The sequence below is a fragment of the Myotis myotis genome, unplaced genomic scaffold (genome assembly GCF_014108235.1).
Source record: "Myotis myotis isolate mMyoMyo1 unplaced genomic scaffold, mMyoMyo1.p scaffold_m19_p_10, whole genome shotgun sequence".
NCBI lineage: Eukaryota > Metazoa > Chordata > Mammalia > Chiroptera > Vespertilionidae > Myotis > Myotis myotis.
Window position 1 is genome coordinate 123,507 of NW_023416314.1, and position 26,556 is coordinate 150,062.

At 54.4% G+C, this 26,556-nt stretch overlaps 3 protein-coding genes and 1 long non-coding RNA gene across 4 annotated transcripts; 3 read left to right on the top strand and 1 right to left on the bottom strand.

The window, feature by feature from the left end:
- Nucleotides 1–235: 235 nt before the first annotated feature.
- Nucleotides 236–5,993, top strand: LOC118664181 (membrane frizzled-related protein). Its single transcript, XM_036324010.1, has 11 exons — nt 236–289; nt 412–991; nt 1,126–1,339; nt 1,956–2,086; nt 2,213–2,338; nt 2,568–2,644; nt 3,186–3,334; nt 3,756–3,886; nt 4,026–4,151; nt 5,521–5,648; nt 5,734–5,993. Exons 1-11 carry the CDS (start codon nt 236–238, stop codon nt 5,956–5,958), a joined length of 1,941 nt encoding a protein of 646 aa, XP_036179903.1. The 3' UTR covers nt 5,959–5,993.
- A 300-nt stretch (nt 5,994–6,293) lies between these two features.
- C1QTNF5 (C1q and TNF related 5) lies at nt 6,294–8,513 on the top strand. Its single transcript, XM_036324007.1, has 3 exons — nt 6,294–6,884; nt 7,129–7,380; nt 7,651–8,513. The coding sequence occupies exons 1-3, from the start codon at nt 6,305–6,307 to the stop codon at nt 8,166–8,168; spliced, it is 1,350 nt and encodes a 449-aa protein (XP_036179900.1). The 5' UTR covers nt 6,294–6,304; the 3' UTR covers nt 8,169–8,513.
- Nucleotides 8,514–10,242: 1,729 nt separating this feature from the next.
- RNF26 (ring finger protein 26) lies at nt 10,243–12,924 on the bottom strand. Its single transcript, XM_036324008.1, has 2 exons — nt 12,696–12,924; nt 10,243–12,501 (listed from the first exon to the last, which is right to left on the bottom strand). The coding sequence occupies exon 2, from the start codon at nt 12,409–12,411 to the stop codon at nt 11,113–11,115; it is 1,299 nt and encodes a 432-aa protein (XP_036179901.1). The 5' UTR covers nt 12,412–12,501; nt 12,696–12,924; the 3' UTR covers nt 10,243–11,112.
- A 206-nt stretch (nt 12,925–13,130) lies between these two features.
- On the top strand, nt 13,131–24,463 carry LOC118664182. Its single transcript, XR_004970258.1, has 3 exons — nt 13,131–13,348; nt 21,943–22,039; nt 24,412–24,463. It is a non-coding gene; the product is annotated as an uncharacterized LOC118664182 (long non-coding RNA).
- Nucleotides 24,464–26,556: the final 2,093 nt, after the last annotated feature.

The following is a 26,556-nucleotide window of genomic DNA, read 5'->3' on the forward strand; positions in this document are numbered from 1 at the left end:
TTGGATTAAGGGGCCGGTTCAGGCCTTTGCAAATTCCTTCCAGCGGCCGCCCCGTCCCTGACACAGAGCCCAGCGGCCAGGGGCCGGGCCAGCCTGCCAAGGGCGGCCTGGGAGCCGGTCCGCCTGGCAGCCGCTCCCCGGAAGCCCAGGCTGCCCCTTGGACAGGGGCTTGGGGCCAGGAGCGGGCCCTGGGGCTCAGGCTTCGGCAAGGCCTCAGACGCCGCCAGCCCCGGACATGAAGGGCCGCACAGACACCGTCCTGCATGTGGAGTCCGCAGAGCCGAGCCAGGTAAGGACCACCGAGGGCCGCTCTTCCAAACCCCACTGCCTGCCCTGCCTGGCAGTGCCCCTGGGCACCCCTGCCAGGCGGTGCCTCCACCTGCCCTCAGCCCTCCGGCCTCTCCCTTCCAGACTGAGTTCTGCAACCCTGCCTTTGAGCCCGAGTCGGGGCCACTGTGCCCTCCGCCCGCCTTCCGGGAGGATGCCCGCCGTCGCACTCGCACGCCCTGGCACGGTAGCCGTCTGGGGGGTGACACGGGAGGACTGAGAGGCCGGGGGGGTGCTGAGGAGAGGGGCACAGTCCCGCCCTGTCTGCCCACAGGTTGGCGTCCCCGAGGGCTGCCGCCCGACTGGCACCTCTGCGGGCTGTGCGCCCTGCTGCTGGCCAGCCTGCTGCTGGGGCTGCTGGGGCTGCTGGCCTTCCTGCTGGCCCGTGAGTGCCCAGGCCCTGCGGGGAGAGGGGCTTTGGAACGGGACTCCGTGGGCTGTGCCACTTGTGCCCCGGGATCCAGCCCCTTTGAATCCTCCCCCTCCCCCTTCCTGTTTTCAGAGCTGCAGGCTGCACCCCCATCTGGAGCCTCCTCTCCTCCGCTGCCCACCAGGGGCCTCATCGCCACTGGCACCCCCTCCACCACAGCCACCACCCCCTCTCAGGCACCGAGGACCCCTAAAGGGCAGCGAGAGGCAAGCCTGAGCCTCACACCCCAGGCCTGTGAGTGCCACAGGCCGACCTTCCAGGGGGCCATGAGCCCGGGGGCGGGCGGGGGGAGGGCTTGGAAGAGGCACTTGGGCCAGGGAAGGGCCTCTCTCCCATTGACCTCTGAACTCTAACCGCTGTCTCCGCAGCCTGTGGGGGCCTCCTCCTGGGACCATGGGGCGTCTTCAGCAGCCCCAACTACCCAGACCCCTACCCGCCCGACACCCACTGTGTGTGGCACATCCAGGTGCCCGCAGACCGTGCGATACAGCTCAGGATCGAAGCTCTGGACATGGAGAACGTGGCCTCCTGCCTCTTCGATCGCTTGGAGATCTCCCCCGAGCCAGAAGGCCCCCTCCTCAGGTGGGTTCCCCTCCCCCCAGGAGGCCTCGCCTCTGTCCTGAATCCTGTCCGGGGGCAGCACCGGGAGCGTCAGTGGTAAAGGCCTGATTGGGAGGAAATTGAGTCTCCACAGCTGAGCCCAGCTCTGCTACCCTCGTGCTCTATGACCTTGGGAAGGTCACTTCCCTTCTCTAACCAGTTTCCAAATCTGTAAAATGGATCCCCTACCTCCTTTCCCATCAAGAAATGTTGCAAGGCCCAGGCGGTGAGGCTCAGTGGATAGAGCATTGGCCTGCGGACTGAAGGGTCCCGGCTCAATTCCCAGTCAGGGCACATGCCTGGGTTGTGGGCTCGATCCCCAATGTGGGGCGTGCAGGAGGCAGCTGATTCATGATTCTCTCTCATCATGGATGTTTCTATCTCCCCCTCTCCCTCTCCCTTCCTCTCTGAAATCAATAAAAACATTTTTTTTAAAAAAAAAGGAAGAAATGCTGCAGGGATGGGTGCCAGGTGGGAGGAAGCCCAGAGCTTCCTGGGAAATGACAGGAGCCTTTCGGACCACGTTGGCTCAGTACGCAGCCCTGGCGGGCTCCATCCTGCCCCTGAGCCTCTCTCACCCTCACCCGGCTTCTTGCAGGGTGTGTGGCAGGGAACCTCCCCCCACACTCAACACCAACACCAGCCGCCTGCGCGTGACCTTCGTCTCAGACAGCAGCGTGGAAGGGCGAGGCTTCCAGGCCTGGTTCCAGGCCGTGGCTCCGGGGCGCGGTGAGTGTGTGCCCGCGTGGCCCCCGCTGCCTGTCCCTGGTCCCTTCTCTCCCCCAGCCGCTCCCAGCACTGGCAGGATGGGGAGGCTCTGGCGTGTCTGAATCAGGATGCCCCCACACCCCCCAGGGAGCTGTGCCCAGGATGAGTTCCCCTGCGACCAGCTCGCCTGCCTGCCTCCTGGCTTGGTGTGCGACGGTTTCGCCCACTGCGCCGATGGCAGGGATGAGAGCAACTGCAGTGCCCAGGCCTCAGGTACACACCCCGCTGGCCTCAGGGGGCCGAGGGAGGGTGCCATCTTCAGGCGTCTGATCCAGGCTCCCGCTGGGCTCTCGGCTCTGGCTCCGCCCTAACCCGCCTGGTCCTTGTCTGGCCTAGAACTTGTTCCCCATGGGCATGGCCAAACGTGCTTCTGCGGGTACAGCCAGGCCTCTGGGCAAAGGCCCCGCTGCTGGCCAACGCAGGGCCCTCCTCCTCTCTCCAGGATGTGGGGGCAACCTGACGGGGTTCCAGGGTAGGTTCTCTGCTCCCAGCTTCCTGCAGGGGCACCCTCGCCACCTGGTAAGCCGGCGCCCCGTGGAGAGGGAGGGTGGCTCCGGCCAGTGTGACTCAGGGCAGCACAGCAGACACTGCCTTGCCCTGGGGAAGGTCAGAGATCAAGCAGGCGGGAAGGGGTATTATTCTTTATTTTTATTGATGTCAGAGAGGAAGGGAGAAGGGAGAGGTAGAAGCATCAATGATGAGAGAGAATCATTGATGGGCTGCCTCCTGCACGCCCCCTATTGGCGATCAAGCTTGCAGCCCGGGCATGTGCCCTGACCAGGAATCAAACCATGACCCCCTGGTTCATAGATCGATGGTCAACCACTGAGCCACATGGGTCAGGCAGGAAGGGGTTATTAAGTGCCTACTGTATACCCAGTTACTCCTATCCTCATTGATCTGGGAGCAGACAAGCTAAAAAGGCCCTTCCTATCTGGAGAAGCACCTATGATGAGCTATGTGGGCAGTGCCCACCCACTCCAGGCCTAGCCTGGATGCCCAGATTGGGACAGAAGGAACCTGGAATGATCCCAGCTGTGCCTCACCCCCCACCCCCCAGCTTTGCACCTGGCATATCTCAGTCCCCACCGGACATGGCATAGAACTGCAGTTCCTCAGCTTCAACCTGGACGCCCAGGGGGAGTGCCAGTCTGACCACGTGGCAGTGTATGAGGCCAGCAGCTCGGGGGCCCTCGGCCTCCTGGGCAGGTATCCACAGCGCCAGGGGAGGAACCGGCCCTCCGTCCTCTGCAGTACCCCCTCCCTGCTTCCTACCAATTCACCCAACGTATTCCCCCCTTCCTGTCCTCTGGCTCCTCCAAGCAGGAAGTGGCTGCACTGTCCCCTACAAAAGGCCTGTGTTTCCTGCCCCACCACCTCCAGGAGGCCCGCCCGGGGCCCCAGCTGCGGGCCATCCGGGCCTCGGGAACGCCCACTGGCTTTCCCACCTCCAGTGGCTGGAGTTCATGCCTTTGTGAACACTCTGTCCACGGCACACGTGTCTCCCCCAGACCCTGAGTCCCATGACCCAGGTCTGTCTCCCACCCCCTCCAGCCTCACCCAGAGCAGCAGGCTCCTTGGGCCTGGGGGGCCTCGGGGCACCACGCCCAGCGCTGCTCTTGCTCTGCAGGTTCTGTGGGGCAGAGCCGCCACCCCGCCTCCTCTCCTCGCGCCACCGGCTGGCTGTGCTCCTCAGGACAGGCCCTGGCGTAGGTGGTGTGGGCTTCTCAGCCACCTACCGGGCCCTGGACGCCACAGAGAGTAGGTGCCCTGGGACAGGTGGCTGTGGGCAGTGAAGGTGCCTCCGGGAGAGGAGGGCAGGGCTGCGACCCTGGCCAGGGTGCCCTGGAGGCAGTGGGGGCAGATGTCCCCAGGCACTGCCCTCTGCCTGTGCCTGCAGAGCCCTGTGGGCCCACGGAGCCCTCCTGCCAGGACAAGGGGTGTAGGCGCTGGAATTGTGACCCGTGGCGAGGCTGTGCAGCGGGCAGCCCGGGCGAGTGCGGCGGCCCCTTGTCCCCACCTCCAGGTGAGAAGCGTGCGCCGGGCCTGGCAGGCTGAGCAGGCAGGGTGCCGTTCATAGCACACTCCAGAGCCCGGCCCCTGCATCCTCCTGGATGAGAGGGGTCACTCTCCTGATTCTCCACGGAGTCCTGTCCCCCCAAGCTCAATGGGAAGCAATGCTGAGGCTTCCAGAACCAGCCCGGCCTGTCACGGAGAGAGAGCCCCTCCCCACAGCCCCCTCACAGAGGAAGGCAAAAGCTGCTGAGGGGCTCTGCCAGTGCTGGTTCCCCAGCCATGCCCCCCGCGATCAAATGGGTGCCTGAAAAAACAGACATTAAAAAAAGATTGCCAGCCCAGTGGGGGGTGCGCAGGAGGCAGGCAATCCATGATTCTCTCTCATCATTGATGTTTCTCCTCTCTCCCTCCCTCTCCCTTCCTCTCTGAAATCAATAAAAATATATTTTAGCCCTATCTGGTCTGGCTCAATGGATAGAGCATCGGCCTGTGGACTGAAGGGTCCCAGGTTCGATTCCAGCCAAGGGCACATGCCTGGGTTGTGGACTCGATCCCCAGTAGGGGGCATGCAGTAGGCAGCCAATCAATGATTCTCTCTCATCATTGATGTTTCTATCTCTCTCTCCATCTCCCTTCCTCTCTGAAATCAATAAAATTATATATATATATATATATATATATATATATATATATATATATATATAAAATAAAAGGGTAATATGCAAATTGACCCAAACAGCAGAACGACTGGGAATGACTGGTCATTATGACACACACTGACCACCAGGGGGCAGATGCTCAATGCAGGAGCTGTCCCCTGGTGGTCAGTGCGCTCCCACAGGGGGAGCTCTGCTCAGCCACAAGCCAGGCTGTTGGCTGCCAGTACAGCGGTGGTGGCAGGAGCCTCTCCCGCCTCCTCAACAGCGTTAAGGATGTCCGACTGCAGCTTAGGTCTGCTCCCTGCTGGTAAGTGGACATCCCCCGAGGGCTGCCAGGCTGCCAGAGGGATGTCTGACTGACAGCTTGGGTCCGATCCCCCAGGGAGCGGGCCTAAGCCAGCAGGTAGACATCCTCCGAGGAGTCCCAGACTGCAAGAGGGCACAGGTTGGGCTGAGGGACCCCCCCTCCCCCCCCAGTGGACAAATTTTTGTGCACCAGGCCTCTAGTATATATATATAATTTTTCAGAAGAGGTACCTGCCTGGTGCCCAGGGCTGGCCATGGCACTAGAGAGGCTCAGGATATGTAAAGCGTCTCTCCCTCTGTTTTATCTCCTTTGATGCTCACAACTCCCTCTGGACCCTTGTAGCGTGATTGGGCAACGTGCCCCCGTCCACCAGCCATGAGTGGACCCCACAGTGACCCCTCCTGCCCCTGCAGAGCTGTCCTGTGAGCCCATCCGAGTGGAGATGTGCCTGGGGCTCAGCTACAATGCCACAGCCTTCCCGAACATCTGGATTGGCATGGCCACCCAGGAGGAGGTGATGGAGGTGCTCAGAGCATATGAGGTGCCCTGGGAAGTGATAAGGAGGGATCCCCAGGATGGGAGGGAAGCTGGGGTGTGGGAGCCTGAGGGCTGACCTCCTCCCACAGAGCCTGGCCCGCCTTCCCTGCTACCCGCGCTTCCGGAGGTTCCTCTGCGGGCTGCTGGTGCCCTGCTGCACCCCACTCGGCAGCGTGCTCCCCCCTTGCCGTTCTGTCTGCCAGGAGGCGGAGCACTGGTGCCAGTCTGGCCTGGCACTGCTAGGCACCCCCTGGCCCTTCAACTGCAACTGGCTGCCCGAGGCCACAGACCTGGACGCATGTGCCCAGCCCTGACGCCGACTAGGCCCCTGCCCTCTGCCTGCCCATCCTTTGCCTACCAGGGGGCAGGCCAGGGACCAAGGAAGGGGCTGCATGGGGCTCTGCGAACCTTCTCGGGGCCTCCGGGAAGGAGGGAACCCTCAGCAGGCTCAGGAGACCCGCCCACTGTCCCAGCTGCTTTCTGTCCCTGCACCTCCAGCTGTGCCGCTGGCCACCCAGCCGCTTCCCACCGAGCCTCTGACCCCCATTTCCTGCCTCCTGCCTCCCCTTCCACCTGCGTCTCCATCACCGGCCTTAACAAACAGAACATTTTTATTGACTTCAGAAAGGAAGGGAAAGGGCGAGAGAGAGAGAAACATCAATGATGAGAGAACCATTGATCGGCTGCCTCCTGCATGCCCCTCAGAGCAGGTCCACGCTCTACCCACTGAGCACACCAGCCAGGGCTCCAGCCCTGCCTTTTGATGTTTTCATTTGTTCGCTGAGTGCTGGGCTGCGGCGGGCCTGTCCTGAGTTCTGGGTCCAGCTGTCTGTCCGTCTGCCTCTAGCACTCTCTGCCCTCTTCTCCGGCACATTGCTGGGGCTGGAGTCTCCCCGGTCGCAGTCCGGGCACACCTCCCCCTCCGCTGTCTGTCTCCGGGCCCTCCGTCAGGCCGGCCGCCCCTCCTCCCGCGCAGCCTGGCCGCCCGCCGGGCACCACGCGTTACTTCCCTGCCGTCCGCGGCGGGGCTCTGGGTCTCCTCCCGGAGTCGGGGAGGAGCAGAGCCGAGCAGGCCCAGCGCGCAGCGGGCAGGACGGACGAGGGCGGGGCGCCCGCCGGGGAGAGCGGAGGGCAGCCCGGGCCGCAGAGCGGGGCGGGGGTCGCTGCGGGTCCCCAGTAGCCAGCGCCCGCCGGGAGGAGGCCGCAGACGGAGGGAGCCGCCGGGCGGGAGCGGGAAGGGGTGAGTCCGGTGGCGGGGACCGGGGCTGGGAGGGGCTGGGGAGACTGGGCGCGGGCCGGCCGGGCGGGCGCTTCACCCTTCCTGCCGGCTGTGCTCTCGGGTCGAGGGGGCGCCCCATTTCTTTGTCTCTCCCGGCCGTTCCGCTCCAGGGACTTGGCCGTGGGGTGGGGCCCGATTCGGCGGCGATGGGGTGGGGAGCGGGGCGGGTCCCGGAAGGCTGGGCCGACCCCTGTCCCGCCCGCAGGCGCGAGAGGACCGGCGTCGGGCCCCCGTGCCGGCGCCATGAGGCCGCTGCTCGCCCTGCTGCTCCTGCGCCTGGCGGCCAGCTCGGCTCCGCCCGACGACAACAAGATCCCCAGCCTGTGCCCGGGGCACCCCGGCCTCCCCGGCTCCCCGGGCCACCACGGCGCCCAGGGCCTGCCCGGCCGCGACGGCAGGGACGGCAGGGACGGCGCGCCCGGGGCGCCCGGAGAGAAAGGCGAGGGCGGGCTGCCGGGTAAGGCGGCGCGGAGACGTGGCCGCGGGCCGCGCGTGGAGGGGCGGGCGCTCCCGGGGGTGGAGGGGGCGCTCCCACCGGACCCGCCGAGTCCCTGGCCGGGGAGGGCAGGGGGGATCCGCCCGCGGGCGCGCTCCCGGGACCCAGCGGGTCAGACCTGCGCGCTCTGGGGACGCGGGGGCCGGGGCCGGGCGGGGGCGGCGGCGGAGCTGGGAGGGGCGCGAGGTCCCCAGGTCGCCCTCCGAGCTCCCGAACCCTCCCCTCCCCCAGGAGCGCCGGGGCCGCGCGGGGAGCCCGGGCCGCGCGGAGAGGCGGGTCCCGCGGGTGCGGCGGGGCCGGCGGGGGAGTGCGCGGTGCCCCCGCGCTCCGCCTTCAGCGCCAAACGCACGGAGAGCCGGGAGCCGCCGCCGCCCGACGCGCCGCTGCCCTTCGAGCGGGTGCTGCTGAACGAGCAGGGCCACTACGACGCGGCGTCGGGCAAGTTCACCTGCCGCGTGCCTGGCGTCTACTACTTCGCGGTGCACGCCACCGTCTACCGCGCCAGCCTGCACTTCGACCTGGTCAAGAACGGCGAGTCGGTGGCCTCCTTCTTCCAGTTCTTCGGGGGGTGGCCCAAGCCCGCCTCGCTGTCGGGCGGCGCCATGGTGAGGCTGGAGCCCGAGGACCAGGTGTGGGTGCAGGTCGGGGTGGGCGACTACATCGGCATCTACGCCAGCGTCAAGACGGACAGCACCTTCTCCGGGTTCCTGGTGTACTCCGACTGGCACGGCTCCCCTGTGTTCGCTTGATGCCCGCGGGCAGTGCGCCTGCTGCTCCCACGCCCAGGGGCGGGGTGTCGCCACGTCCTCGGGGAAGGCTGGCCCCCACAATGCTGTGAATGACGAGGGGTGCCTGGGGCGCGCCCGCTGCTGGCAGGGGTGGGGACAGGCTGCCTGAGTCAGGGCCTCGGCCTCGGCCTCGGCCCGGCACCGGCACCGGCACCGGCACCGGTGGTTCTGCCCAAGACCCAGGGAGTGCGCTGAGCTGGCAGGTGGGGTGCTCTCTCCCTGGGACTCTGCTTCCCTCCTTCTCCCTGCCCCCTTCCGCTTCTGGCCCTTTCCGTGGAGGCCACTCAATAAATCCACATACCGCTCCTGGCTCGGCTCCCGTCTTTGGTGGTGGAGGTGCCCCGGGCCCGAGGATGGGGAAAGTGAGGAGACCAGGGGAGGAGGGGAGGGCTCCCGGCGGGATGCGCCGAGGGCCCGAGAGGCCCGTGGGAGAGGCCCTGTGTAGGTCGTCAGGAGGCCCTCGCTGAGGAAGGCACCCTCTGGCAGGAGCTCTGGCCACTTGTCCGAACTCCAAGGTGTCCTATGCCCTGGGTAGGGGCTACCTTCACACACACACACACACCTGTTCTGATAACAGAAACGGAGCCCGGGTTTTTCGTTGACCATTTCAAGCTGCTCGCTTGGTCCCTAGATGGCTGGGAGGAAGGCTGCGTGCTTCTCTCTCACGCCCCATTTCCAGGGAGGGAGTGTCCCTGGGGTCGAGAGAGTAGTTTCTGAGGTGACCACAAGAGGGCGCCCCCACTCTAGAATGCAGTCATGACCCTGGGCAGCTTGAGTTATTTTTTATTGATTTCAGAGAGGTAGGAAGAGGGTGAGATAGAAATATCAATGATGAGAGAGAATCATGATTGGCTGCCTCTTACATGCCTGCCACTGGGGATGGAGCCTGCAGCCCGGGGATGTACCCTGACCAGAATCGAACCCGGGACCCTATAGTCCGCAGGCCGACGCTCTACGCACTGAGCCAAACCGGCTAGGGCAGCTTGAGCTCTGGACTCCGAGGCTGGTTGGCGGAGGCAGGATATGGAGGTTGGCCAGTGGAATTCCTGACGGGGTGGAGGGGAGAGTCCTCTGCCCTAGCTCAGGAAGTTTATCTTTCCTCCTAAACCGTTTATCCTCACTTTAAACAGTGTGCATAGCCAAGGCTCTCCTCCTTCAGCGCTCTCTCCAGGGTTGGGAGGGGGAGGGACGGGTAGAAAAAGGCCTCCCTCAGGCCTCCCAACTCCAAGGTGGAGATTTCCATGAACTCCCCCTACCCCTGCTGTGCTGGGCATAGCCCCGATGGGCTGGGTGGGCTGTGCCAAGTCTGAATCCTTCAAAGCTCCCCTCTTCTGACCTCAGAAGCAGCCCTAGTCCCACACCCCAACCCAATAACTAACAAATCGGGGCTTGCAAGGCCCCTATCAGCTCAGCCTCTCAGCCCGAGAAGGTAGAGGGGCGCTCTGGCCTTTTCCCTCTTCCCCTCTTGCAGGAGGCTGTCCCTGGCATTCCGCTCTGAGATTTAAATAGTTATGGGGCATGCTCCCCTCTCTTGCTGGTCAGATGAGGGCAGATATGACCAATGGGGACTGGGGTGAGCTGAAGACAGGCCTCCAGAGTATTGAACTTCAACTCCCTGCTCTCCACCAGGTCCCATCAGTGTCACTCTATGCCAAGAAAGACAAGCACCTGCTTCTCCAGGGATCAGAGTGTAGACTAGACACCAGGCAGCAGGAACCCCAAGTTCTCTCCTGGGAAGAGTGGCACAGAGGGAAAGCTGGGATGAGAAAGCTCCCACTTCTCTCTACCAGGGCTTTCTAGCAAAAACAGAAGAGGGAGGGCTTTCCAAGGCTGCCCACGTGAGGACACAAATTGAGTTGATAAAAGCCAATCCAGCCACACCGTGGGTCTCCCCAAGGCACAGGGCTCCCGTCCTACCTTCCCTCTCCCCCATCGGTTCCCCACAGATCACTCTGGTGACTAGCAGGACTGAAGGGCCTGCTGGAGTGTCAGTCACGCTGACCAGCTGCTCACCCTTGCAAGGATGCAGAGGCTGTCAGGGCTGTCAACAAACTTTATTCACTGGAAACAGAGCCACAAGACCCTCAGGGAACTGGCCCCACTGTTTGGGCCCCAGTGGAATGTGCACAGTCTGCCTTCGCAGTGCCTGGGAGAGGCAGGCAGAGGGGAATGCCATTTCCCCTGTGATGTGGGGAATGAAAGGACAGGGATAGAAATCTGGTTCTCTCTCCAGAGGCTCCCAGTGGAGCTGGGATGTGAGGGTTCATGGTCCCAAAGCCAGTGCAGCTACACACACACACACACACACACACACACACACACACACACACGGATAAACTTCTGGCCCCAGCTGTTGGACGAGGTTGGGAGGGAGCTTCAGAAGATCATGGCAGGCAAAAGTGGTAGCTCTAAGGGCATCTGCAAAACACCACCCCCAAAACCTGCCCGGCACAGGAGTTCTGGCTAAAAGCAAAGGTTCAAGAACATCCCAAGGCCCTTGGTTGCCAAAATACCCAAATCACACTGACGTGTTGTGGCTCCAGAAGCTAGGGAGAGGACCTGCGTCTCCAACAACAACAACAACAGAAAAACAGAAGCAGAGGAGGAGCCCCAGAGGCTGGCATCTGGAGGGGAGGCCGCAACAGCCTCAGGGCGTGACAGCGACACGCCTCCCTCAGCATCGCAGGGACCCACTGGGAAACAAGCTGCTATCCTGCCCCCACCCAGGTCACTGTCTTCCAGGGTGTCCCATCTCAACGTCCTAGACGTATGGCTTGGAGGCTTGGCATGACAGCCGCAGGGCAAAAGGCGATTCAGGCCAGGACCCGGAGGTCAGGTGTCAATGCTGTCCACAGGTGGCTGTGTGGTGCGTGGAGCTAGAGGAGGGCAGGCAGGGAGGGAGCTCTCAGAGGTAGACGTTGAGGGTCTGCAGGATGCCCCGGCGGCAGAGCGGGCAGTTGCGGTGGTAGACAGGGTGGCGCATCAGGATTTCGGTGCAGGCCTGGCAGAGGCACAGGTGCCGACAGGGCAGCAGCAGCACCGTCTTGCTCTGGTCCTGGCAGATGACGCACTTCTTCCGCTCCTCTTGCTCCTTCAGCAGCTTCCATGGGTCTTGCCCGGCTGTAGGCTCCTCACTGAGCCTCTCCCTGCCCCAGGCAGCAGTCACTCTGGCCATTCTACCTTCTTCCTCTTCTGCCTCTGATCTGGGCCCTGCTTCAGGAAGAGTGTCCTGTTGTGAGGTCCTGGCTGCAGGCACCCTTCTAGGGCCACCCTGGGGAGCCCCAGGTGCCCCTCCCCAGTTTGGCCAGCTCGCCAGCTGCAGGCTGCGGCTCCAGACTCGGCGCCAAGCCTCCATGCCCAGTGCGAGGCGAGACAGCCGCGTAACATCCTCGCGAAGCCTGTGGTAGGATGGCCGGGCATGGAGCTGACCGAGGGCCTGGGTGGCCAGCCTCATGGTGAGGTCGGGGTGCAGCACGGTCACCGTCACCGCCAGCACACAAGCCAGCAGCACCAGACCGGTGAGATTGACAAGCACAAGGCTGGCCACGAGGCGGGCAGCTGAGGCCAGGAGCTCCATTGCTAGCTGGCATGGGGTCCAGAGGAGGATGGCCATGGCCACAGCACTGCTGGAAATGTGCGCGAGGAAGGCCGCCATGACGTCCGTCACCCTCCACAGCGGCCCCATCACTGCATCCCACAGGGCCAGCAGCAGGGAGAAGAGGTTCTGAGTGCTAATGAGGCAGATGTTGACCAGGCTGTTGATCACGTAGGCCACCAGGCTCATGGCAATGGCACAGACGTCACAGGCCTGGCGCAGCAGAGCGTGGCCACTGGACACCACGTTGAGGAGGCCCCGGTGCAGGAGGTCCCGGCTCCTCCAGGCCCCGTGTGCGGCCAGGTGCCCCAGGAGCTTCAGGCTCTCCAGGCCGGAGCAGCAGCTGCACAGCAGGGTCCACAAGGCCTGAGCGCCCCCGACAGTGAACCGCATCAGGGCTTCCATCAAGGCCAGGAGCGACAGCAAGACTCCGCGGCCCAGGTGCACGAGGCTGGTCAGCACAGTGTGGGGCAGGTTGTAGATGAAGGCCAGCAGCCAGGCCACCGAGGCCAGGAGGGAGGACACCAGCAGGAAGTTCAGGTCCAACGCCAAGGTCAGCACGTCCAGCAGCAGGCCCACCCCGTTCACCACCAGGTACACAGCCTCCATGGCGGGGCCTGGAGGGCGGGGCCCACACAGCCCGGCTCCCGGTGAGGGGCGGGAAGGCTGCGATGTTGGGGGGACGGGTCGGGGGTGTACCTGGAAGGGAAGGAAACGTCTCAACTCCGGGCGAGAATCGACAGTCTGCGGAAGAAGGGGGCGGGGCGAGGGTCTCAGTGCGGGGAACGGGGTCCGGGAGGCCCGGCGCGGACGGCGGGCCGTCGGGGAGGGAAGAGGCCGGGCATGTCCGGCGGAGGTGAGCCGGCGGAGGAGCGGGGCCTGGCGGTGCAGACCTGGCGGCGGCGTCCCGCGTCCCGGCGGTTGGGGCCGGGCTGGGCCGGGGCCGGGAGGGCGGCGCAGGCCGGGCGTGGGCTCGCGGTCCCGCCGCGCAGGTGCCCTGTCCCGGCCCGGCCCCGTCCTCGGGTTCGCACTCTGCGCCGAGCGGGAGCGGAAAGGGGAGCCTCAGGCGAGCCCCGGTGCGGCCTCCACCCGGCTGCGCGCCGCCATCTTGTGCGCGGAGGGGCGGGGCCGGCGCCGGGACTGCAGGGCCGGCCGCCGGGCACGGGGCGCGCTCATTGGCTCGTTTGAACGGCCCGACGCCTTTACTTCCCGGAGCAGGGCGGGCGCAGGGCGGGCGCAGGGCGGGCGCAGGGGGTCCCCGCCCTCGGAGGGGGGCGGAGCGGGGGCCGCGACCGGCAGAGGCGGGGGTCTTCTCAGCGCCACCCGGGACCAGCGGGCCGCCCCTGGCCCGGGGAAGTCCTCTTTTGCGATTCATTCTCCCCGGGGGACCGCTCGCCGTCGGTGTTAGAGCGCGGGGGCGGGGGCGGGGCAGAGAGACGGATGCCGGAGGGACAGGTGGACGGGCTGCCTCCCGCCCGCGCCGGAGCCGGAGCCGGAGCCGGAGCCGGAGCCGGAGCCGCCGGGGCTGGAAGCGATCCCGGTGAAGGTGCGGGCACTGCCGCGGGGCCTTCTCCGCACTGCGCCCGCGCTCCTGGTTCGCCCAGTGGTGCGCGTTCATGGAGCCCTGCCCGCTCGGGGGCGAGGGGCGGCACGTGCTCCAGGCGCGCGCGCGCTCAGGCGGTTCACGAGGGGCGCTGCGCTTGCGGGGCTCCCGCGGCCACTCCTGCAGCCCTGTCCCATTCGCAGCTGCGGGGGGGGGGCGGGGGGGGGCGCTAGGTGCCCAGGAAACAGGCCCAGGTGGAGAGAAAGGGCGGGAATAACTCAGCTGCGACCACCTGTGGGCCAGTGAGCAAGGGCGCTCATCCCTCCAAGCGCGTCGGCCCCAGCTGCCTCTGTGCCGCGAGGACAAGCATGAATGTCCAGGGCTGCTGCCTGCAACCCGCCAAAAGCAGTAAAATTTGTGTTGTTTGGGGAGGGAGGTGTTTTTTAATTGGGTTGTTTGGTCTTTTTTGGATGTTGAGTTGTCTGAGTTCTTTATGACTTTGGGGTATTAATCCCTTATCAGATGTTTCATTGGCATTTACAGCGTCCCACTCAGTAGGTCATCTTTTCATTTTGTTGATGGTTTCCTTTACTGTGCAAAAACTGTTTAATTTGATGTAGTTCCATTTATTTTTTCTTTTGTTTCCCTTGCCTGAGATATGTCAGAAAAAAATACTGCTACAAAAAATGTCAGGGACTTTACTGCCTATGTTTTCTTCTAGTTTTATAGTATTTTTTCTTTTTTTAAAAATTAAATCTTTATTGTTCAGATTATTACAATTGTTCCTCTTTTTTCCCCCCATAGCTCCCCTCCACCCGGTTCCTCCCCCTCTGCCCTTACCCCACACCCCCCACTGTCCTCATCCATAGGTGCACGATTTTTGTCCAGTCTCTTCCCACACCCCTTCCCCCGCCCCCCAGAATAGTCAGTCCATTCCCTTTCTATGTCCCTGATTCTATTATATTCACCAGTTTATTCTGTTCATCAGATTATTTATTCACTTGATTTTTAGATTCACTTGTTGATAGATGTATATTTGTTGTTCATAATTTGTATCTTTACCTTTTTCTTCATCTTCCTCTTCTTAAAGGATACCTTTCAGCATTTCATATAATCCTGGTTTGGTGGTGATGAACTCCTTTAGCTTTTCCTTATCTGTGAAGCTCTTTATCTGACCTTCAATTCTGAATGATAGCTTTGCTGGGTAAAGTAATCTAGGTTGTAGGTTCTTGCTATTCATCACTTTGAATATTTCTTGCCACTCCCTTATGGCCTGCAAAGTTTCTGTTGAGAAATCAGCTGACATTCGTATGGGTACTCCCTTGTAGGTAACTGACTGTTTTTCTCTTGCTGCTTTTAAGATTCTCTCTTTGTCTTTGGCTCTTGGCATTTTAATTATGATGTGTCTTGGTGTGGTCCTCTTTGGATTCCTTTTGTTTGGGGTTCTCTGCACTTCCTGGACTTGTAAGTCTATTTCTTTGACCAGGAAGGGGAAGTTTTCTGTCATTATTTCTTCAAATAGGTTTTCAATATCTTGCTCTCTCTCTTCTTCTGGCACCCCCATAATTCGGATGTTGGTACGCTTGAAGCTGTCCCAGAGGCTCCTTACACTATCTTCATATTTTCGGATTCTTTTTCATTTTGCTTTTCCGGTTGGGTGTTTTTTGCTTCTTTGTATTTCAAATCTTTGACTTGATTCTTGGAATCCTCTAGACTGCTGTTGGGAGTCTGTATAATATTCTTTATTTCAGTCAGTGTATGCTTAATTTCTAGTTGGTCCTTTATCATAACCTCGAGGGTCTCACGAGATTTCTTGAGGGTCTCACTAAATTTATCGGCGGTTTCTAGAAAATTCTTGAAAAACCTTAAAAGTGTGGTTTTGAACTCTATATCCAGTCGTTTGCTTTCCTCCATTTCTGTCATTTGTGACTTGTTTCTTTGTCTCTGCATTTTTTATGCTTCCCTGTGTTGATAGAGTGGCTTTCTGTGTTGGGTGTCCTATACGGCCCAGTGGCTCAGCCTCCCCAATTACCTGAGGTGGACACTCTTGGTGCACCCCTTTGTGGGCTTTGTGCACAGTCTTGTTGTAGTTAAGCCTTGATTGTTGTAGGTATCACTGGGAGGAATTGACCTCCAGGCCAATTGGCTGTGAGAGTCAGCTGTGTCTGCAGTGGGAGAACTTCTGAGCTGGAGACACCCTTCTGGGGCAAGACTTGCTTCAGTGGGGCTTTGGTGCTCACTGAGTCTTCCCCCTGAGTGTGTCCCTTATGGATCTGAGGAGTTGTAATTGGATGGTCCCACTCTGACCACTGGGTACACTGGCTCTTGGATCTCTAAGGAGGTGCTAATTTAGACTCTGCCTGAGGCTACCCAGCAGGAGCTATGGAGAGATTCCTCTTCTTTGTTTGGGGTTTGGAGGTGCCCAGATGAGGCCCAGCTGTGAAGCAATGCAAGCTGCTGTGGGTCCTTGGACCTTCTTTTGGAAGTTCTGGGTCTCTCTGATTCAGTTGCAGTTTGTTAGGTAATTTTCTGGTTGCAAAGTGCCAGGCCTTTCATATGCAAAAGCCTCTGCACTCAGCTTGGGTGGGGCGGGGTCTCAGGGGATCAACAGGGCGGAGCAAGCAGCTATGGCTGCTTCCCAGTCCTACCCTAAGAGGCCCCGCGTCTCAGTGTCCTGGTAATCGCTGCAAGCACCTCTGAAAGAAAGCTACCCTCGAGTTCTGCCCGATGCCAGACAGTCCAGTTTCTCCCCGTATGAGTCTGGGTCCCCAAAGACTCACCCGGAACTGGATTTCAGAGCAGTCAGGAGCATGAGACTCCCTTCCGATTGAAAAAGACAACCGTGTCCTCAGTTTCCAGCCCTCTCCACGTGCACCTTGTCCTCAGCTGCCAGCCCTCTCCACGTGCGCCACATCCTCAGTAGCCAGCCCTTTCGGCGTGCGCCTCCGTACCTCTGCACTTGACTTCCACAGGTCCTCTGAGTCTCAGTGTGCTTTTCTCTTTCCTTCTAGTTGTAGAATTTCCACTCAGCCAGCCTTCCTGTGGTTCTGCATGATGTCCGTTTTGTCTTTTAGTTGTATTTTTGAAGTGGTTGTGGGAGGCAGCAATTTCCGGTGTTTACCTAGGCCACCATCTTGGTTTCTCCTAGTTTTATAGTTTCAAGTCTAACATTTCAGTCTTTAATCTACTTAGAGTTTATTCTTGTATATGTTGTAACAAGGTGGTATAGTTTCTTTTTTTAAAAAATTTTTGCATGTATATGTCCAATTTTCCCAGCATAGTTTATTGAAGAGACTGTCTTTATCCCATTGTATGTTCTTGCCTCCTTTGTCATAGATTAATTGACCATATAGGCATGGGTTTATTTCTGGGCTCTCGATTCTGTTCCATTCATCTATGTGTTTGTTTTTATGCCAATACCATGCTGTTTTATTACTATAGCCTTGTAGTATAGTTTAATGTCAGGTAGTGTGATGCATCCAAATTTGTTCTTCTTTTTCAAGATTGCTGTTGCTATTCTGGGTCTTTTGTGTTTCCATAAAATTTTGGATTATTTATCTACTCCTTTGAGAACCACCATTGCTATTTTAATAAGGATCACATTGAATTTATAGATTGCTTTGGGTAATATGGACATTTTAATGATGTTAATTCTTCCAATCCATGAACAAGGTATATGCTCCGGTTTATTTGTATCTGCTTTTATTTATTTCTATTGTCATAATTTTCTGAGTACCGGCCTTTTACTTCCTTGGTTAAATTTATTTCTAGGTATTTTTTATGCAATTGTAAATGGGATTTATTTTCTCTCTGATAGAGACTATTCATGTATAAAATACACATGATTGGTGTATAAAAATGCAACTGATTTCTAAATATTTAATTTTTGTCCTGCTACTTTACTGAACTCATTTCTCAGTTCTAGTAGATTTTTGGTGGAATCTTTAGGGTCTTCTCTATACAGTATCATATCCTCTGCAAATAATGATAGTTTTACTTTTTCCTTTCAAATTTGGATGCATTTTATTTCTTTCTTTCTTTCTTTTAGTTTTATTGCTTAAAGTATTACAAAGGGTATTACATATGTCTCCTTTTTTCCCCCGCCCTTGACAATCCCCTACCCGCCCCCCCACCCCCCAGTGTCTTATGTCCATTGGTTATGCTTATATGCATGCATACAAGTCCTTCAGTTGATCTCTTACCCACCCCCACCCCCTTCTGCCCCTCTACCCTCCCCGGCCTTCCTGCTGCAGTTTGACAGTCTGTTTGAGGCAGCTCTGCCTCTGTATCTATTTTTGTTCATAAGTTTATAATGGTCTCTATTATCCATGAATGAGTGAGATCATGTGGTATTTTTCCTTTATTGACTGGCTTATTTCACTTAGCATAATGCTCTCCAGTTCCATCCATGCCGTTGCAAATGGTAAGAGTTCCTTCTTTTTACAGCAGCATAGTATTCCATCGTGTAGATGTACCACAGTTTTCTAATCCATTCATCTGCTGATGGGCATTTAGGCTGTTTCCACATCTTAGCTATGGTGAATTGTGCTGCTATGAACATATGGGTGCCTATATCCTTTCTGATTGGTGTTTCTGGTTTCTTGGGATATATTCCTAGAAGTGGGATCACAGGGTCAAATGGGAGTTCCATTTTCAGTTTTTTGAGGAAACTCCATACTGTCTTCCATAGTGGCTGCACCAGTCTGCATTCCCACCAGCAGTGCACAAGTGTTCCTTTTTCTCCACATCCTCTCCAGCACTTGTCGTTTGTTGATTTGTTGATGATAGCCAGTCTGACAGGTGTGAGATGCTACCTCATTGTTGTTTTGATTTTCATCTCTCGGATGATTAGTGACTTTGAGCATGTTTTCATATGTCTCTTGGCTTTCTGAATGTCCTCTTTTGAAAGGTGTCTATTTAGGTCCTTTGCCCATTTTTTTATTGGATTGTTTATCTTCCTTTTGTTAAGTTGTATGAGTTGCCTGTAAATTTTGGAGATTAGGCCCTTATCAGATATGACATTGGCAAATATGTTTTCCCACACAGTGGGTTTTCTCGTTGCTTTGTTGATGGTTTCTTTTGCTGTGCAGAAGCTTTTTATTTTGATGTAGTCCCATTTGTTCATTTTCTCTTTAGTTTCAAGTGCCCTAGAAGCTGTATCAGTGAAGAAATTGCTTCGGCATATGTCTGAGATTTTGTTGCCTTTGGATTCCTTTAGTATTTTTATGGTTTCCCATCTTACATTTAAGTCCTTTATCCATTTTGAGTTTATTTTTGTGTATAGTGTGAGTTGGTGGTCTAGTTTCATCTTTTTGCATGTATCTGTCCAATTTTCCCAACACCATTTATTGAAGAGACTATCTTGGCTCCATTGTATGTTCTTGCCTCCTTTGTCAAATATTAATTGAGCATATTGGTTCGGGCCGATTTCTGGGCTCTCTATTCTATTCCATTGATCTATATGTCTGTTCTTGTGCCAGTACCAGGCAGTTTTGAGAACAGTTGCTTTGTAATACAGCTTGATATCTGGTCTTGAGATCCCACCTACTTTGTTCTTTCTCAGGATTGTTGCAGCTATTCGGGGTCTTTTTTTATTCCAGATGAATTTTTGGAGAGTTCGTTCTAAATCTGTGAAGTATGCCATTGGTATTTTAATGGGAAGTGCATTGAATTTATAGATTGCTTTGGGTAGTATGGACATTTTAATGATGTTGATTCTACCAATCCATGAACACGGTATGTTCTTCCATCTGTTTATGTCTTCCTCTATATCTTTTTTCAACGTCCTGTAGTTTTCTGAGTAGAGGTCTTTTACCTCTTTAGTTAAGTTTATTCCTAGGTAGCTTAATTTTTTTGGTGCGATGGTAAACGGGATTGTTTTTATAATCTCTCTTTCTGAAAGTTCACTATTGGTGTATAGAAATGCCTCGGATTTCTTGGGGTTAATTTTGTATCCTGCTACATTGCCAAATTCATGTATTAAGTCTAGTAGATTTTTGATGGAGTCTTTAGGGTTTTGTATGTATAATATCATGTCGTCTGCAAATAAGGACAGTTTTACTTCCTCTTTTCCAATTTGGATGCCTTTTATTTCTTCTTCTTGTCTAATTGCTGTGGCTAGTACTTCCAGTACTATGGACATCCCTATCTTGCTCACAATCTTAAGGGAAATGCTTAAGTTTTTGCCCATTGAGTATGATGTTGGCTGTGGGTTTGTCATATATGGCCTTTATTCTGTTGAGGTATGTTCCCTCTATTCCCTCTTTGCTGAGAGTTTTTATTTTAAACTAGAGGCCCGGTGCATGGATTCATGCATGGGTGGGGGCCCTCAGTGTGGCCTGCAGGGATTGGGCCAAAACCCGCAGTCCAATGCCACCTGCCACTCCTGCCTTCCACTCCCGCTCATCCCAGCCCCACTGCTCCTGCCACGGGCTCGCACCCAGTCAGTCCTGATAGAGAGAGGCTTGCGCCACCACAGCAGCGCTTGCCAACAGTGAGCCCTGCATCTGGTGCCTGTCCCAAGGGGGATGGGGGGACTGGGGCTCAATCGGCCCTCCACGCCAGCAGTGGGACACCCTTGCTGGCCCGGGATCTGGATCCTTCCTGCTGATGTTCACACCGGTTGTCAGGAGCCACCTGGCAGCCACTTTGATATGGTTTCTTCCTTGGGGAGCATCTAGGGAGGGGAAGCAGCCACGGTGCCAGAGGCTGACTTCCAGGAGGCCAGTGGTGCTGTCGGGATCGTGCCGGAAGCACTGTTCCTTTGGTGCCTGGCACGTTCTCCAGAGATTGGACCTGCAGGACTACTGAGGGAGGGAGTGGCTGCCACTGGGGCTGGTCGATCAGCTGAGCAGCATTCCTGCTGTGGGAGCACACTGACCACCAGGTGGCAGCTCCTGCATTGAGAGTCTTCCCCCTGGTGGTCAGTGCGTGTCATAGCGTCCGGTCAACCAGTCATTTGATTACTTAGGCTTTTATATGCTGGTATATAGATGAGTACTGGATCTTGTCAAGTGCTTTTTCTTTGTCTATTGATATGATCAGTGTTTTTGTGTGTGTGTGAATTGATTTCAGAGAGGGAGAGAGAGAAAGAAACATCAATGAATCATTGATCAGCTTCCTCCTGCACACCCCACACTGGGGATTGAGCCCACAACCCTGGCATGTGTCCTGACCAGGAATCAAAACTGTGACCTCCTAGTTCATAGGTTGATGCTCAGCAACTGAGCCAGGCTGATGATATGGTTTTTATCCTTCATTTTGTTTATGTGGTGTCTCACGTTTATTGATTTGTAGATATTGTACCAACCTTGAATCCCCAGAATAAATCCCACCTGATCATGGTGTGTGATCTTTTTAAATATTGCTGGATCCATTATGTTCATCAGGGATATTGCCCTGTAATTTTCGTTCTTTGCAGTGTCTTTATCTGGTTTTGGAATTAGGATCATGCTGGCCTTGTAAAGTGAGCCTGGGAGTCTTCTTTCCTCTTGCATATTTTGGCATAGTTTGTGAAGGATGTGTTAGTTTTTCTTTGAATGTTTGGTAGAATTTATCTGTGAGGCCATCTGGTCCGGGAAGTTTTGTTGGGAGTGTTTTTATTGCTGCTTCAGTTTCACTGGTTGTAATCTGTCTGTTCAGATCCTGCGCTTCTTCCTGATTCAGTTTTGGAAGCTTGTGTATTCTAGGAGTATATACATTTTGTCCATTGTCCAATTTTTTGGCGTACGGTTGTTTGTAATATTTTCTTTCAATCCTTTGTATTACTTTGGTGTTACTTGTTACTTCACCTCTTTCATTTCTGATTTATTGCTACACTCTCTTTTTTATCTTCATGAGTCTGGTTAAAGGTTTGTCAATCTTTTCTGTCTTTTCAAAGAACTAGGTCTTGGTTTCATTGATCTTTTGTATTGATTTTTTAGACTCCATTTTATTTATTTCTGCCCTGATCTTTATTATTTTCTTTCTTATACTCACTTTGGGGTTTGTTTGTTCTTTTTCAGGTGTCTTTAAATGTAAAGTTAGATTGTTTGAGACTTTTCTTGTTTTTGAGATAGGCCTGTAATGCTATGGATTTCCCTCTTAGGACTGCTTTCACTGCATCCTGTAGATTTTGGGTTGTTGTACCTCATTTTCATTTGTTTCAAGGTATCTTTTGGTATCTTCTTTGATCTCATTGTTAGCCCATTCACTGTTTAGTCATATGTTATTTGGCCTCCATGTCTTTGTGTGTTTTTCAGTTTTGTTTTGGTTTTTTTGTTTTTTTTTAATATATTTTATTGATTTTTTACAGAGAGGAAGGGAGAGAGATAGAGAGTTAGAAACATCGATGAGAGAGAAACATCGATCAGCTGCCTCCTGCACATCTCCCACTGGGGATGTGCCCGCAACCCAGGTACATGCCCTTGACCGGAATCGAACCTGGGACCCTTCAGTCCACAGGCCGACGCTCTATCCACTGAGCCAAACCGGTTTTGGCATGTTTTTCAGTTTTTTCTTGAGGTTGATTTCCAGTTTCAGAGAAGATGCTTGATATTATTTTAATATTCTTAAATTATTGAGATTTGTTTTGTGTCCTAATATGTGGTTTTTCCTAGAAAATGTTCCATGTGCACTGAAAAGAAGGCATATTCTGCTGTTTGGGGTGAAATGCTCTAAAGATATCAATTAGATCCATCTGACCTGGTGTGCCAGGTAAGGCCACTTAATCTAGGCTTTTTCTGTCTAGAAGATCTATCATCGATGTCAACAGGGCGTTAAAGTCCCCTACGTGACTGTCCATCTCTCCCTTATATCCAGCAAGATCTGCTTGATATTCAGATGTTCCTCTGTTGAGTACATAAATGTTTATAAGGGTTATAGCATCTTGTTGAATTACTCCCTTTATCATTATGTAGTATCATTCTTTGTCCTTATTTTTTTTAAATATATTTTATTGATTTTCCACAGAGAGGAAGGGAGAGAGATAGAGAGTTAGAAACATCGATGAGAGAGAAACATCGATCAGCTGCCCCCCGCACATCTCCCACTGGGGATGTGCCCGCAACCCAGGCACATGCCCTTGACCGGAATCGAACCCGGGACCCTTCAGTCCACAAGCCGATGCTCCATCCACTGAGCCAAACCGGCCTCGGCCTTTGTCCTTTTTAAAAGTCTATTTTGTCTGATATAAGTATTGCTACCTCAGCTTTTTTTTTCCTTTTCCATTTACATGAAGTATCTTTTTCCATCCCTTTACTTTTAGTCTGTGTGTATCTTTTCATTATGAGGGGGGTATCTTGTAGACAGCATATACAGGGTGTCCCAAAAAGTGTATTCACCTTTTGAATAATTATTTAACGCATTCTAATGGGTTAAATCTGAAAAGAAAGAAACATCAGTTGAGTTATTAGCTATTGAAGTGTGTGTACATTTTTTGGGGAGACCCAGTATATGGGTCATGTTTTCTTATTTGTTCAGCTATCTGTCTTTTATTTAGAGCATTTAAGCCATTTACATTTAAAGTAATTATTGATAGATACACATTTATTGCCATTTTATTCTTTTAATTACATTCCTGTTTTTGTTTTCTTCTCATCTTCTCCCTCCTCCTCACCTCCTCCTCCTCCTCTTCCTTCCCCTTCTCCTCCTTCTTAAAGAAGGCCCTTTAACAGTTCTTATAATGCTGATTTGGTGGTAATAAACTCATTTAGCTTTTTCTTGTCTGGGAGGCTATTTATTTCTCCTTCAATTTTAAAAGATAACCTTGCTGGGTAAAGTAGTCTTGGTTGTAGGTCCTTGATTTTCATCACTTTGAATATTTAATGCCAATCCCTTCTGGTCTGAAATGTTTCTGTTGACTTAAATATTGGACTCAAAACCATAAAAATCCTAGAAGAAAAGATACATAGTAATATCTCAGACATTTCTTATAGCAATATTTTTTTCTGCTATTTCTCCTTGGGCAAGGGAAACAACAGAGAATATAAACAAATGAGACTACACCATACTAGAAAGTTTTCACATAGCAAAGGAAACCATCAACAAAATGAATGGGACAATATATTAACCAATATATCTGATAAGGGGTTAATATCCAAAATTTATAAAGAACTTATAAAACTCAACACCAAAATACCCAAACAATCCAATTAAAAAAAATTGGCAAAGGACCTGAATAAACACTTCTCCCAAAAGGACATGCAGCTGGTCAATAGACATATGAAAAGATACTCAACATCACTAATTGTCAGAGAGATGCAAATTAAAACGACAATGAGGTATCACCTCACACCTGTCAGAATGACTATCATCAATAAATCAACAAACAACCAGTGTTGGCAAGGATGTGGAGAAAAGGGAACCTTCGTGCACTGTTGATGGGAATACAGATTGGAGTGGCCACTGTGAAGAGCAGTATGGAGTTTCCTCAAAAATTAAAAATGGAACTGCCTTGCCCTGACCGGCTTGGCTCAGTGGAGAGAGCGTCAGCCTGCAGACTGAGGGGTCCCAGGTTCGATTCCGGTCAAGGGCATGTACCTTGGTTGCAGGCACATCCCCAGTAGGGGGTGTGCAGGAGGCAGCTGATCGATGTTTCTCTCTCGTCGATGTTTCTAACTCTCTATCCCTCTCCCTTCCTCTCTGTAAAAAATCAATAAAATATATTTTTTAAAAAATGGAACTGCCTTGTGATCCAGAAATTTCACTTTTGTGGATTTATCCTAAGAAACCCAAAATACTTATTCAGAATAATATATGCATCCCTATGTTCATTGCAGTTTTGTTTACAATAGCCAAGATTTGAAAGCAGCCTAAGTGCCCATCAGCAGATGAGTGAATAAAAAAGCTGTGGGAGCCCTGGCCGGTTTGGCGCAGTGGATAGAGCATTGGCCTGCGGACCAAAAGGTCCTGGGTTCGTTTCCAGTCAAGGGCAGGTACCTTGGTTGCAGGCTCCTCCCCAGCCTGGGCCCTGGTCAGGGCTTGTGCAGGAGGCAACCAATCGATGTGTTTCTCTCACATCAATATTTCTCTCTGTCTTTCTCTCTCTCTTCCACTCTCCCTAAAAATCAATGGGAAAACATCCTCAGGTGAGGATTAACAACAACAACAACAAAAAGCTGTGGGACATTTACACATGGAATACTGTGCAGCTGTAAAAAAGAAGGATCTGTTACCCTTTGGGACAGCATGGATGGACCTGGAGACTATTGTGCTAAGTGAAATAAGCCAACCTGAGAAAGACAAATATCATATATCTCACTTATTTGTGGAATCTAATGAACAAAACAAATTGACCAACAAAATAATACCCAAGGTGCAGTCACCGCCGGGCTGTGCGAAGCCCGAGGTTGCCGTGCGGACACTGCGAACGGGCCGGCAGCCAGGGCGGGCGCCGTGGAGGGCACGAGGCTGTGCTCGCTGCCCGTCCTGCTCCTCGCCGCGGAGATGCCTGCAGTGGAAGGCAGTTGTGAGAGAAACGAGTTCCAGTGCCAAGATGGGAAATGCATCGCCTGCAAGTGGGTTTGTGATGGGAGTGCCGAGTGCCAGGTGCCAGGACCAGTCCCATGAATCCCAGGAGACATGTAAGTCTGTCACCTGTAAGGTGGAGGACTTCAGCTGTGGGGGGTCGCATCAACCGTTGTATTCCTGAGTTCTGGAGATGTGACGGCCAGATAGACGGCGAGAATGGCTCGGACGAGCAAGGCTGCTGTAAGTGTGGCCCCTCACTGGCAGCCCACATGCCAGAATGCCCATGTGGCCCAATGGGCTTCTGGCTGCTATCAGAGCTGGTTCCCCAAGCAGCCCTGCCTGGTGTGGATCAGCTGCTCTTCACTCGGCTCCACCTCCTGGGAGTGCATACCAAGCCCCCTCCCTCCCATTGAAGCCCACCTTGGCTAGAAGTAGTGATGGCACCCCTCTCAGGGTTATCAGCACACTCGGTGAGGGTGTCCTTGCCACCTGGCATATGCTTCCATCAGTGAGCCACTATGACCACCGTCAGCCATCCCAGGAGGCTAAGCACACAGTAGGTATTCACCCACCAAGATCACTCATCCAACTAACCACTAAGAGGAGGAAAGCTTCACCAAAGAAATGGACTTCTTCAAAGAAACAAGGCCAAGAGTCCTGGAGGGGAATTCACTTTGGAGCTGGGTGTCTGTCTTGGCTCTTTGATTTTATGTATTACTAGAGGCCAGTGCACGAAATTTGTGCAGGGCGGGGGGGCCTCCCTCAGCCCGGCCTGCACCCTCTCCAATCCAGGACCCCTCGGGGGATGTCCAACTGCTTCTCGAAATCTGGGACCACTGTCTCTTAACCACTCACCTGCCTGCCTGCCTGCCTGCTCTGATTGCCCCTAACTGTTCCCCTGCTGGCCTGATCACCCCTAACTGCCTCTGCCTCGCCCTGCACCTGGGACCCAGGCTTTCCTCCCTCTGGTCAGCCACAGACACCCAGGACCCGGGCCGACTTCGTCTGAGTCAGCCACAGCTGCAGGGGGACCGCGGGGTGGGTGGCTTGTCCCTCTCCCAGGCTGCAGCCCCAGCTGCTGGTGTTTGGGACCGTAGGGCAGGCGGCTTGTCCCTCTCCCGGGCTGCAGCCTGGCTGGTCCCCATTCCTCACTCACAAGCTCATTTGTGCCTGGTTGGCCCCATCCCTCTCTCCCCAGTATTGAGTGTCAGCCGTTATGGAGTGATGATGTGCTGGCATGGGGGTGTGGTGACCATTTGCATCTTAGCTCTTTATTATATAGGATTATTATTGTTTTTTCACTTGTGTAGATTTTCTTTTCAAAACCAAAATAACGGAAAAAATAACTAAGATCACATTAACTCTTCAAATTCACAAAATATAAAAGTCCTTAAGAGATTTTTAAAAAGATTTTAAAATTGATTTTGAGAGAGAGAGAGAGAGATCAATGTGAAAGAGAAGCATGGCTTGGCTGCCTCCTGCACATCCCCAACCGGGGATCGATCCTTAAACCCAGGGATGTGCGCTGACTGGAATCAAACCTGCAATCTGTCAATGCACAGGACAATGCCCAACCAACTGAGCCACACCATCCAGGGCCTTAAGAGATTAAAAAAAAATCAACAACAAAATGGCTTACTTGCATTTACCTTAGAAATACACAACTGTATATATACATAAGTAACCTTCATTAGTAGTCATCTAATGAAATGACTTCTTGGGGAATATTTTAAAATAAAATGGATAAGTGTTCAAAAAATAAT